This window comes from Ruditapes philippinarum, unplaced genomic scaffold, assembly GCF_026571515.1.
Source record: "Ruditapes philippinarum isolate M1 unplaced genomic scaffold, ASM2657151v2 ctg5732_1_1_1_1, whole genome shotgun sequence".
Classification (NCBI taxonomy): domain Eukaryota; kingdom Metazoa; phylum Mollusca; class Bivalvia; order Venerida; family Veneridae; genus Ruditapes; species Ruditapes philippinarum.
This window is the reverse complement of record NW_026854712.1, coordinates 17,844-30,825: the sequence shown is the minus strand read 5'-3', so window position 1 is coordinate 30,825 and position 12,982 is coordinate 17,844. Positions and strand designations below refer to the sequence as shown.

At 31.9% G+C, this 12,982-nt stretch overlaps 1 protein-coding gene across 1 annotated transcript; it reads right to left on the bottom strand.

The window, feature by feature from the left end:
- Nucleotides 1–1,672: 1,672 nt before the first annotated feature.
- Nucleotides 1,673–12,145, bottom strand: LOC132740835 (uncharacterized). The gene is made up of 9 exons (XM_060728858.1): nucleotides 12,038–12,145; nucleotides 10,160–10,336; nucleotides 9,733–9,854; nucleotides 9,237–9,375; nucleotides 6,593–6,715; nucleotides 5,670–5,858; nucleotides 4,955–5,128; nucleotides 2,654–2,741; nucleotides 1,673–2,273 (listed from the first exon to the last, which is right to left on the bottom strand). Exons 1-9 carry the CDS (start codon nucleotides 12,093–12,095, stop codon nucleotides 2,009–2,011), a joined length of 1,335 nt encoding a protein of 444 aa, XP_060584841.1. The 5' UTR covers nucleotides 12,096–12,145; the 3' UTR covers nucleotides 1,673–2,008.
- Nucleotides 12,146–12,982: the final 837 nt, after the last annotated feature.

Sequence of the window (12,982 nt, the reverse complement as noted above, 5' to 3'; positions counted from 1 at the left end):
TCGAACAACTGGCTCTCTTTTGCTGTGAGTTTGAATCCTGAATGGAATTGTGGATTTTTTCGTGCACAAATACTACTCAGCTTGCTGATAGAAAACATTGGATTTACTTCGTTGTCAGCTCCTTCTTTAAAAACTGCATGTAGAGGTATCTGATCAATATCCCCCTCCACTAGAAAAGCTCGACTTTGACTGCACATGTGTCGGTGTGACTCAAAACCAATTAAATTATAGAAGAAACATATTCCTTACATTTGTATCTTTCAATATACATATTTTCAAGATTTGCTTTAGTGTGATAATCATCTTGTGTGTAATAAAGTGTGTTTTAATACAATTCAAGCAAGAGGGAAACATTAAACACAGATGTCGTTCAGCATGATTTTAGCTGTAACAAAATCATTCATCATTCACACTTTCATTAACAAATATATGTATTTGAACAAACTTACCAACATGTTCAGGTAAGGGATATCGCTACAAAGCAATAATACATATTAAATTTCATTAAATATAAAATTTATTCAAAGTAAAGCATTTTGATTGATTTAATGTGTATAACCGTCATTTCGTCAGTCGGTCGTCCACCATTTGCTTGTAGTATCGTTTAAACTTACCTAATTTAATAATAAAAAATTATTTTCAACGCTTTTTAAGATTCTTCTCAATCCGCAAACTTTATCTTTATGTAATTTGTTTAAATTTTTGCATAAATAAAAAAATTATATAGAATAAAGTTTTGTTTTAAATGAAAAATGAGTTTTACATGTGAGTTATGACTTAGGACCAAACGTATAACTATCGATTTTTGCATTAGGTCGCACTTCATGAGTTCAATTTACAAAGATTTCGAACATGTGTGTGAGCGAGTACAAAAAGAAAATGGAAAAAGGTTATATATCATAAACAGTTATTCTAGATTTGTAATCACTTGGTTTAGCGTAAAATGAATTAAATTACGACAATAGATATTTAAGCATGATGAGCAATGATAAACACAATAATGATCACATAAGAAAAATAACTAGGTGTAAATCAAAGTTATTTTCACTGCATGACAAAGTTGGTATTGTTACCATATCTTGAATTGATAATGTTATATATGACACTGATTTAAGCATCAATCTAATAGAAATTAAATCAACAAGAATTTTCTTAAAGACGGTACACAGTCATGTTATTTTTGTGTTGAATAAAATCATACGGAAAAAACCTCTAAATTTTATTTTGAAGAGCGCAGCCACTTTCACAAGGACTTCTGAACTTTTGCCGAGCGAATTTATTTTTGGAGGAAAAATTGTATAACTAACTTATTACTTGAATTGCATTATAGTTCATTTAAATATTTTAGAGATTTTTCATTTGAGATTGGTTTTCGACCGCGTAATATATGGACTATATCTGAAATGAACGAACAAGGGTTATAGTAAAATGCGTCTTGGACGTCAATTGGCTCTCGTGGGGGCCTTGAAATGACCAATTAATATCCTGCATTTATTCAGTTCATCACAGTGTATTTAACTGTTAGTCAAGTTGAAATTGGACAGTCTCCGGCTGAGAAATATACATGTTATTTAAATATATTAATATACAACTTAATCTAGCCGACGAATTTAATTTTAACTGAAATAAAACAAAAATAAAAGAAAACGAACCTTGGTATAAGCTTATAATGAAATACAATGTATTCAGATACACAAATAATTACAGTAACTTTCATAAAAATAAAAACTTGTAGATGAAGGTCATTGACGATGGACTAAAGCATTTATTTAAAGTCTGTAACTTTAGACAAAAATTAACAAGAAATCATAAATCATTATAATAGAAATCATAGTGATCTTGAACCAATCAGGCCAATTTGGACCAACAGAAGAGAAAACATAATATACATGCATGAGTTTCTGACAGAAAGAATTTTCCCAGATTTCAAAAAGATCCTCAAAAAGATTTAAAAAACTTCGTTTCACCACATTGGTACCATGACTTCTTTTTGACAATCCATGCAAAATCAAGATAACGACAGTTGACTGTATTCACTTTCCATATTATTTGTTCTCCGTCCGATATGTTCAAGTGCACAATATGTATGCGGATCAGTGATCTCCCTAGATGGTACTTCAACATTTTGGTATGAGGAACCACTAATTTGGCCGGGCAAAGCGAGCTCGTTTGAATTCCTTCTTCCTGTTACAACATGCTCATTAGCACCCTGATGGTTGGTAAAACTCAGTGTCTGGTCTTTTGTCTTGCAGCATTGAACTAAGAGTATCCTCCTATAAAAAATGTATACGCTTACAACATTTCATGAATCATTTGACATGCAGACATTACAGATCTAAAAAGACCTTCAACTGTACTATTCGATATAATAACAAATTCACCAAATTTAATCCTCTTAAGTTGTCTTGACATTAGATCAGGGTTTTGCACGCTGAATATTGTATACTGATGGTGGTCATTTGTATTGATTTTTTAATCCCATAAAGCATGCAGAGGTTATGAGCCGGACATGAAGTACACTTCTTCAAACAGAAACACAGAGGCACGCACACACACGAATATATGGAAAATTATGTGACCCGAGCCCCTTAATGTTGAAGAGACAGAAAAATAATGCATGTAAAAACTAACATTCTTAGGAGAATGACCTTACCGCTTGCCTAGAACAAGAATTATCACTATGGTAACAATAAGCAGGGTAGCAGAAACTATTGATCCTACAATTAAACCTACATCTGTATCTGAAAATAAAAACATGAATGATATTTGTATAGCAAATAATATCTTTAAATATACAATGATAGAAAAGCAAATATAATTGTTACAGCAAACTATTTTGCTATAAAGTAACAGAATGTATCTGTGTGCAACATTTGCTTCTTTCTAAATATTAAAACTCTACTTGATATTCAAATGTAATGTATGTAAATGATGATTGTTTAACTACGATTTGGCTCTTGTCTCACTGTCCTGTGCGATGCCAAATTGTTATTGTAATGGTAGTCTTCTGGTTCGTTTTTAATGTATGTTACATCCGCACCAGAGCTCGATTGTGTCCATGGCAGAACAAATGTTGCACACACAAAAGATATCCTTAAATTAATGGTTGTTCTGACCTCGTTCATATTTCTGTTTCGAATGTTTCGTTATGAGGATTTAACAATGCGGTTCACGATTATAATAGACTTAAGAAACAACTACAGTCTGGGCAAACCATCAGGTAAGATAGCTTAAGAATGACAGCGGCGTCCACCGCGGAATCACGAGTAAAATATCTACTCGGTACCGGTTTAAAAGTAGCGTATAGCAGACGCATTTTTACACTTTTCTATAACTTTAAACTTTACGTATACGTTGGAACCCTTTTTTTGCAATGAAATGAAAAATATTAATACATTTTATTACTTAATAAGGTAGAAGAGGAAAAAAGATGGTTTTGAAATGAATCGGTTAAACGACAAGTTGGCAAGGAATGATCAGAGAGGTAATATTGAAAAGTTTAAACATTACCATGGTATTGTTCAGATTGGACACAGATTAACACGCAGTCAAGTATACAAATGGCTCTTTCGAGAAAGGTTGTAGTAGTTTAGTGTTCAATCGGTCTATAGTCAAATGGTCAGTGGTCAAAAGGTCAGTGGTCAAGAAGTAACAAAACTCTCATGATATATAATACCCTTGAATAAAGATATATTATACGAGGGTTGTCCAAAAAATTCGTGCACTGCAGTTATTGTCGTGAGAGTTATTATTAAAAAAACATGAATTATATATCATTTGAAGGGGAAACATCAGAAAAAGCCGTGCAACCGGCGTGTTGTGAAAAAGAATTGTCATTAAGTTACCTTAGTAACGTAATACCGGTGCACGACAAAAGATGGGTTAGTTCATTACTGTGGTTGTATTAATTTTTTGTCGCTTGTAAAGTGGCATTTGCTTATTATGTCATAATTTGTTTTACTGTCAATAGAGGAATGATTGATGGAAAGCATTTTTAGTTTTTTTTTTTATCTTATGCAACGTACATCCACCAGTGCATGAGTATATTGGACAACCCTCGACGCATGCGCCGGCATTATGGACGAACGTTTGCCTGACCGGTTGTCATCATCTACCTCCTCTCGACCCTCTACAGAGCATTTGTGCCATTCAAAAACCAGCCTTCGTTACACTGAAGTTGTCACCCTTGCCCTTTTAAATTCTTTGTAGGTATCTGTCGGTGTTTTTCCAATACTTGCCCAAATGTTATGATCGTCCGTATTTCCAGACGTTTAGCGACTGAAATTTTCACGTAATTACAGTATTGACGACCACACAGAAATGTTTGTTTACGACCGTTATAATAAGGCAAATGACGTCATTTTTTCTTTGGATGTCAGGAATACGTACACACACTTTTCCCCGAATTTTGACATTAATGTGCAGTGTTTAAAGAAAACTGTCGTGCAACAAAGTCATGAACTAACCCACTTTTTTTGTCGTGCGCCGCTATTTCGTTACCAAGGTAAGTGTTTGACGATTTGTTTTCATGACACTTCAGTTACACGGCTTTTCCTTTTGTTTTCTTATTTGAGACAGATTTCCCCTTCACGTGATATATAATTCATGATTTTCTATCAATAACTCTCACGACAATAACTGCAGTGCACGAGTTGTTTGGACAACCCTCGTATCATAACTTAGTTGATCGTTTAATTAAGGCTGGGTTCCTTACATTAAGACTTTCCAAAAAATTAACGTCTTTTTTATTCTTTGTAAAGGTGCATGTATAGTTTTTATAATAAAAATGATTATCTACAGTGTCCTTATTATGTTTGTTGTCTATAATCATTTTAGCTTTATGAAAAAGACAAAAACTTCATAAGCGGTTTGTCTTTTATATCAATTAAATTTTTATTCATATATTTTTCTTATTAAATTTGAATTACAACAACTATTTTATATAAAGTTGTACCTGAATTTCCACCATCACCGGTTTTGTGTTGCTCTTTTGATGTTTGTCTATCGCTTTTGCACAGCGATTTCTTTTGTTCTTGCATGTTTCTAGTAAAATGAAGTTCGTACTTATCAGAAGCATCACATCTTTTCAAATACCCGTATTCCAAATGAACGTTTCCTATAATAGGTTCTAAAAGAAAATTTTATATATTAACATCTGCTAATGAATAAGGACGCATTTAATACCGGGGCACACAAGCAAAGACATTAGATAAAATATAAGGGATTCTGTAAGTTTTTTTACCGGTTTTGCAAGGCATTTTACGCGTGAGTTTGACGTCAGGTACAAATTACAAAACTTAAATGATTCGTTAAATTCTTTGCACGGAAATGTCTGGTAGGAGAACAAAAGTCAAATAAAAGATAAATTGATAGCTCGACTCTTTTTGCTTATTTTTTTAACCAATTAACCTATCAAAAATTATGCCTTTTTATGATTTAACGCTCATCTTAGATATAAAATCCAAATATATGTTCTTCATAAATCAATCTTTTGTGATTATCTTGTGTTCATATAATAAAGAACGTACAATAATGATACGTTATCGCGTTATTGTGTCCATTGATGCATGCTTTCACCTCCGTAAATGTATTCCTGCAAGCGCAGGTTTAACGCAGAAATGCATACTAAGGTAAACTAAATAAAACGCTATATTGAAACTAAAGGATACCTGAGAATGTGAAGATTGACAGACTGCGACACATTCCTGTCCAAGACTCTAAAGTTGTTCCGTTAAAGTTCACAGCATTTTCATATAAAAATGGTCGAACATTGCTGCCAAAACATAAGTTATTTGCCCAATACCATGGAAAATATTGCCGACCTGTCGTTGGAGCAGGCACATCGTAAGCTGTTGTTCCTAAAATTGATGGGAGTATGAGATCAATGCTTTTAATTTACATTAGGACATAACTACAAATCACTACAAAACAAATCAGATAAAACGACAAAAAAAATTAAAACTGAAATGTTCAACAAATAATTTAGGGATCATAAATGGAATCATGTAAGACATGTTGTAATGTATGCATTATTGCATCGTACATTGCTGTAATCAGTCAGAATACACAATTATTTCTAGACATAACATTTAGTTTTAGGCTGTTTTTGACAACCTGAACATCTTTTACATAAGGTACAGTTGCATTAAAATATGTATAGAGATTTTTGGTTATTATTAATAAAATAAATATAATTAACGACGTTTTATGGGTCAGTTTACATATTCAAGCGAAATAATTGTCACATATTGTTATAATTTACCCTGTTCCAATCGAACGGTTATGAATTTGTTTAATATTGTTACTAAAATTGAACACTGCAAGTTACAAGGTTTTCAAAGGTTAAATGTAAAAAAATGTACCAATTAGTTCATATAAAGTACCAAATAGGTCATATAAAACACCACATAGTTCATATAAAGCACCAAATAGTTCATATAAAGGGAGATGTGTTTGTATAACAAGCGTATATAGAGCACATATTTGTACCAAACATTTTGGCATGTGCTATAACTGTCCGAATTTTAAATATGGATCGATGACAATGGTGCTTCAGTTTCCTATTTACTACTTGAAGATTTTAAATATTTACCATCATAGCATTTATTGTGTAACGCAGAGTCGCACTGATCCCACAAAAGTTTCTTGTCGCTTTCCAGCCTGACGCAATTACTTTTATTTTTATTTTGACCAAACACCTTACGGATGTTTAGAACTGAAATGGTAAAAATATTTAAACATGTTTAAAAATCTTAATGTCCAGGATCCGTGTTGATAAGATGCCATCTTAATAATTACGAGATTTAAGCCACATTGATTGCAGGCAATATAGAAAGCTAGAAATACAACAAATTATAAGCTTTTAAGAACATAATCAACTAATGTAATAGGAGCGATCATGGCTTATATGATTTGTTTTATAGACTTCTTAACTGATTGTGTTGTGTCATGTTCCTTATAAAATATATTGAAATTTCAAATCTATGTTTAAAGGAAATATATGGCAGTTACTATATAAATTATATCAGTTTCATTGTCGGCATGGAAATAGTTTTGAACTGAATTTGTAAAGATATGATGATTTTTAAAATTATGTACTCCCTTAAGAAAAAAGTCAATAAAAGATCAAAATAAAGTGAGTGTTTTAACAATATAATAACTCACGTGGGAGAATCACGCCATTCGTTACCCAAGCAAACAAGATGGCGGATGCAGCCGAAAAGTTAGTGTTTCCCTTTTTTGTCTAAAACTCGTGATGTTCTTGTGTAAAGGTACATATAATAATCTTCTTCACAATTTTCCTGGCACACAGGATTTTATTACATAATGTTTTGTCCCGTACTTCATCTGAAATGCGCGTCACCAGAATCGAAGCGAGATAATTTTCCACCGGTTTGATCGTGATAACGTACGGCTTCCTCCCTAATATTCACTGTTTCATTTACATATATGTATATAAACTGTAACCACTGACTTTACAAAGTTGTAATATGTCGTCATCTAAGCATCGATGCCCATTATAGCTAGAATAACCGCTGTGATGGAAATATCGATGCATTTTCCGGAAATGGAACGTATGGCGCACAAAATATGAGCGCTAACGTAGGCACCTCTGGTGGTATGAACATTATTTTAGATAAAGTATCGCCAGATTATGATAGGCAAATTAATGAATTGCATGTAATTGTTTTGATCAAATTATGACGTTCCTTTCGTTTATGATAACCGGAAAAGAAAATATATCTAGCCGTCCATACCTTTTTAATATCTGCTCTGCTGAATGCGTTTCTTCTTTCTGACAAGGGGATACGAACATAATTGCGAACATTAATGTGAAGACAACAATATACAATGTTCATTGAAAGTGGAGGCTTTTCTTTATACAAAAATAATCTCAAACTATACATGTGTGTTTTAATTGGTAGAAAAAGGTTAGTATATTAACAACGAATATCTATTATGCCACCAGCTAGAAAGATATTTATATCCAATGGTGCAGCATTGTTCAATTATTTAATTCTGAACAGACAAACATTTTTTCAGATATCTATCATTTCCGACATACAAATAATTCATTATCAGCTGACTGGACAAATGGAAGTCCACCAAGAAGAAAAATGCGCCGCACGTTATCATTAATATTTTGTGCGCCGTACGTTATCATTGATATTTTGTGCGCCATACGTTATCATTTCCGGAAAATGCCCCGATATTATTATTAGAGCGTAAATCTAGCCAGAATGGTCATGAATGCTTAGATGACGACGTATTACAACTTATTTAAGTCAGCGGTTTCAGTCAATAAGCATATATGTAAACGAAACAGTGAATTTGAGAGAAGAAGCCGTAGGTTATTACGATCAAACCTGTGGAAAATTCTCTCGCATCTATTATGGTGACGCGCATTTCAGATGAAGTACGGGACAAAACACCATGAAATTAAATCCTGTGTGCCCGGAAAATTGTGAAGAAGATTATTATATGTACATTTACACAAGAAAATTACTAATTTCAGGGAAAAAAAGGAAAAAAACTAATTTTTCGGCTGCATCTGCCATCTTGTTTGCTTGGGTAACGAATGGCGTGATTCTCCCCCTTGATAACTAGTGTGTTTAAAGAATAATGACATGTCAAATGACGATCATCTCCTTTTATTGTAACTCAAAAATTTAATGGCCATTGATGTCCAGCTTTATTTGTCATCCAATGAAAACGCTGTATTTCTTAAAAATTATATGTGTTGGTTTCCTTAGAAGAACCAATTTAGATTCCATTCATACTCGTCTTCTATTGTTCATAGTGCCTCTAAGAACCGCGTTCATAAAATTGACAGGTAGTGAAGAAATATAGTGAATATTAATGAAGACAAATAAAGCTGGACACTAAGTATGTTAATGCTCATCCTTAGCTATCGTTCCCGTCGAAGTTTCTTATTTCTGTAGATTAGCATGGATGAACATTAACATATCCTTAGTATTGCTTTTATAGATAATTTCTAAATTGCACAAAAGGTTCATTTCAACTTTTAAACACAGACTAAAACTCTCATAGGACCCTTATAAAATCAATATGCTTTTATACATTTCAGTGCGAGGGTTATTTACCCAAGTGAAGTAGATAATATGGTGAAATACATTGAAGGGCATACGCATATCATTTAAACATTTTGTTGTCTAAATATTATTATGATGTATATGATATTTTGTACATTTATCACCTATGCACATCTTCCTTACCTTTTTTATTAACCACATATAAAGAAATAAATGATTGTCCCCCACAAGCTAAACCTTCAGATGGTGGCGGACATGATTCATTACATGACGCATTGCTAACAACTTTCTCTTCTGCTGTGATCGTTTTAAAACAATAACACTGTAAAAGCACAAAATATCTGTAATTTCAAATCAAACAATATAAAATGAAATACTGATACATTTTAACTTTTTTAACAAGTCATATAACCGAGATGCGCGAAATACAAAGTTGAAAAAAACTAGACTCTTGATAATGTCCATGTATTTAAAAACATTTGATATCTAAAATCAATATTATTTTGTTTTTACGCATACTAGGTTTAGTGTTTTAAGTTTTATTCGATTAATGGTTACTGGTTAGTAATAAGATCAAAATAATTAGAATTAGATGTGTTAATACAATGACAAAACTTATAATAAACTATGGATTCTCTACCTTTCTATTTTTTAGCATTTTAGTAATTACTATTTTTACCTCTTGACCCATTAGTCCAACAAATGTTGCTCTTCGTGAACATACGGAAAAACAATTTCCTGGTGAATTATTTCCAATTCGTTTCGGTGGAATTCCAAACATTTCCGGATAGTTAATACATCCTAAATGTATTTGAAATCAAATAACATCATTTTTAGCCACAAATGTTAACGTTAAAAACTTTAATGATCAACTTCATTACCTTATAAATAATACAAAACTGTTTTTCTGCAATGACATATTTGATGTAAAAAAATTGGCCTTATAAGCAAGCAAATTGATGATATTTATATTAAGTCAGTTATGAATATATTGATTCTTATTTTGACGTAAATGTGAGATTTAAAGTAACCCAAAAAGAATGATAAAATATAGAATCAATAGAATCAAAAATGATGATAGAATACTTAAATTAATATAGTATTACCAAAATACTCAAACCCCCGCATATTTTTGTAGTATCCAAGCCACCTTCCTTCCATACTATTTGTCAAGTTCTGATCATCATTTACAGTAAAGATTTCACCATCATAAATAAACTCCGGTGTTGCTAACATGCAATTGTCTTTTGCTTTCTCCCATGTCATAAATTCATTGTATGAATCTGGAATTTAGAATGTATCTACATAGTACGAGTATGTACCTACAATAGACTTTTTAAGGTGCCAGAATAGTCATATAAATAACGCAAAATTCAAAATCATGTATGTATATATAAGTTATTCCTGCAGATGCTTACCATCTGAAAGAAATGCATTGAATATGAAACAAATTGCTGTACAAGTAGCAAACAATATGGTATTTTGACTTCCATGCAAAATCACTATAACTGCACTCATTTCCAAAACGCAAAATAAAATAAAGATGGCTCAGATATAAGGTAAATGAGAAATCTTTTGGTAAATTGTAACATAACAACAATTTAATCAGCTATTAAACAATATAAATAGTAACATTTTAGGGTTTAATTGACCTTTAAACTAACAAATCACTCGCTAAAGCTACCCCCACTTTTATTGTCCACCTTATCGATTATAGATAAAAAAAATATCTGTAAAATTATTTATTTTCCTTTTAAACCTGTCAGTATTTTAAAAGTCGTGATCTGTATTGTTAAAAAATGTTTTGATACGCGAACTCAATATAAGTAGCCCACCTGCTGCTATGAGATATATCATGTTTCAAATCGGGCGATCGATTGTTGAAACTTACATATTTTACTCATCTCACTTCCTTATGAAAAACAAGACAGATTGTATTGATAAAACTTGCAAAATATATTAACAACGACAAACAATATAGTTATAAAAAGCACATAATTTTGTTGGTAAAATTTCACCCGGAAGGAGTCTACAAACCTGTGTGTTATTTCTTTTATTACCCAAGACAAATACTTCAATGATCTGAACATTTTCAACCAGATCTAAATGTATAAACTTTGTATGTTTAAATCATCTGCTTGTTTCATTTTGATAAATATTACTCTGCAATAACTTCCGTTGCTAACGGATGTTTACCTTTTGACTATTCAAACATACAATGTTTGAGACCCGGAAAGCACTTTTGGTTACAAACAACTAAATTTTCTGGTGATTATTGTCGCTCTGATGATGACCCTAAGTTCGAAAAAAATAGAGGCTGAATCGAAAATCCAATGACGGCTACTTTGTGTGCTAGAAATGCTCCACGTAACTAGTCTACAAGTACTGTTACCTATGTAACAATACAATTTTCTTAGTCACATAGTAAAATTAACAGTATGTACAACAGCCATTCAACCATCTATCGGCTATCTTTTTTTCAGCAAAAGCTATCATCACATGATACTACTTGCATGATTTTCAAGATGTTTTACAATTCATACGCTTAGTTGCATGATTTTATGAACAACTTATATGACAATGTTTATATATTTTTACTAGTTTCGTTCAACACATCATTGTATAAGTATGAAGGACTGCTAACGACAGAAATAAGAACTTTAAAAGCTAGTTATCAATTTATTCGAGGTATATTTCTTAACATCATTTTCTCATGCTGACAATCATTTGTCACTAGACTATGATAAATGATTTACTCCACCACGTTGTTATTTTTCTTTGCCTCGAAAACACAACATGCACAAAGGGACGACAAAACATTTCCTGAACATTAAATAGTTTATTATAATTATGAAAAACCTAAAACGGTCTACCTTTATAATACATGTACAAGCAATTCTTTTTTACATAAGTTATTTACATAATTGCTTAATATAATATGTTTGATACGCAACTAATTAGGTTAACTGAATAGTTATAATTACCTGTAGAAACACATATCCGAAAAAGAAGCAACAAAATCAATTGTTTGACACCTGACATTCCTACTTTATTAGGCTGTCTATCAGGATAACATTGACGAAGATAAACACACCCGGAAGTATTGCTATCATATAACGCGGTATAAAATTTAAATTCATGTATTTAAAGTATCATTGCTTAAGAGAAATTATAACCGTAAAATTGGTTTTACAATCGACTAAATTCGATGGTGCTTGAAACAACCATTTTAAGTAATTGTACAAAATTGCAAAATCATAAAGTGTATGTTGATTGAAGTGGTTGTCATTTGATTGTACATGTATTGCATTATTTCAAATTTTGAAAAAAAATAGAAAGTAAACATGAGGTAGTATTTGTTGAGGAATTATTACTTGCATGTAAATGTTAACATGTTATACGCAACAATAATGCTTGCGGAACAGATTTTTCCCTGGTCTATAGCACATCTTATCTATACAGGTACAAGTCTTTTTAGAGTATATGGACTATATAATTTCTTTCAGCATTTATCAAACATATAACATAAGCATTATTCAAAACGAAAACAGACATGCATTTTGTAAGACTTTTGATTGTTCCAATGACTAGCTAACAAAAAACATACAAACGATAAACAACTTACCAAAGGTAATAATATACAAATATCATACACGCAGTTTGTGCTTAGCGAATTTACCATGATATGCTCTTGTATGAAAACTGTTTGTAAATGGAACGATAACTGTAACGTCGTATCGAAATTATCTTTTTAGAAAAAAATGATAGACAGTTAGTTTAAATGATTCACATCATCTTTTGTTATTCCGATATCCTAATTTGGTAATATACAAAACATAAAACCGACAGATAAACAGATTAGTTGCGGAACGCTTAGGATTCTGAAACGGGGGGCTTGAATATCTGTAAATTTATTCTTAAATAAGTAA

Excerpts from the sequence above, each read along its gene's own strand:
- LOC132740835 (XM_060728858.1), bottom strand. The coding sequence starts at position 12,095 with ATGTCAGGTGTCAAACAATTGATTTTGTTGCTTCTTTTTCGGATATGT. Across the intron at positions 9,855-10,159 it reads GCGGGGGTTTGAGTATTTTG|GATGTATTAACTATCCGGAA; the intron begins GTAATACTATAT and ends AAATACATTTAG. Across the intron at positions 9,376-9,732 it reads TTGGACTAATGGGTCAAGAG|TGTTATTGTTTTAAAACGAT; the intron begins GTAAAAATAGTA and ends GTGCTTTTACAG.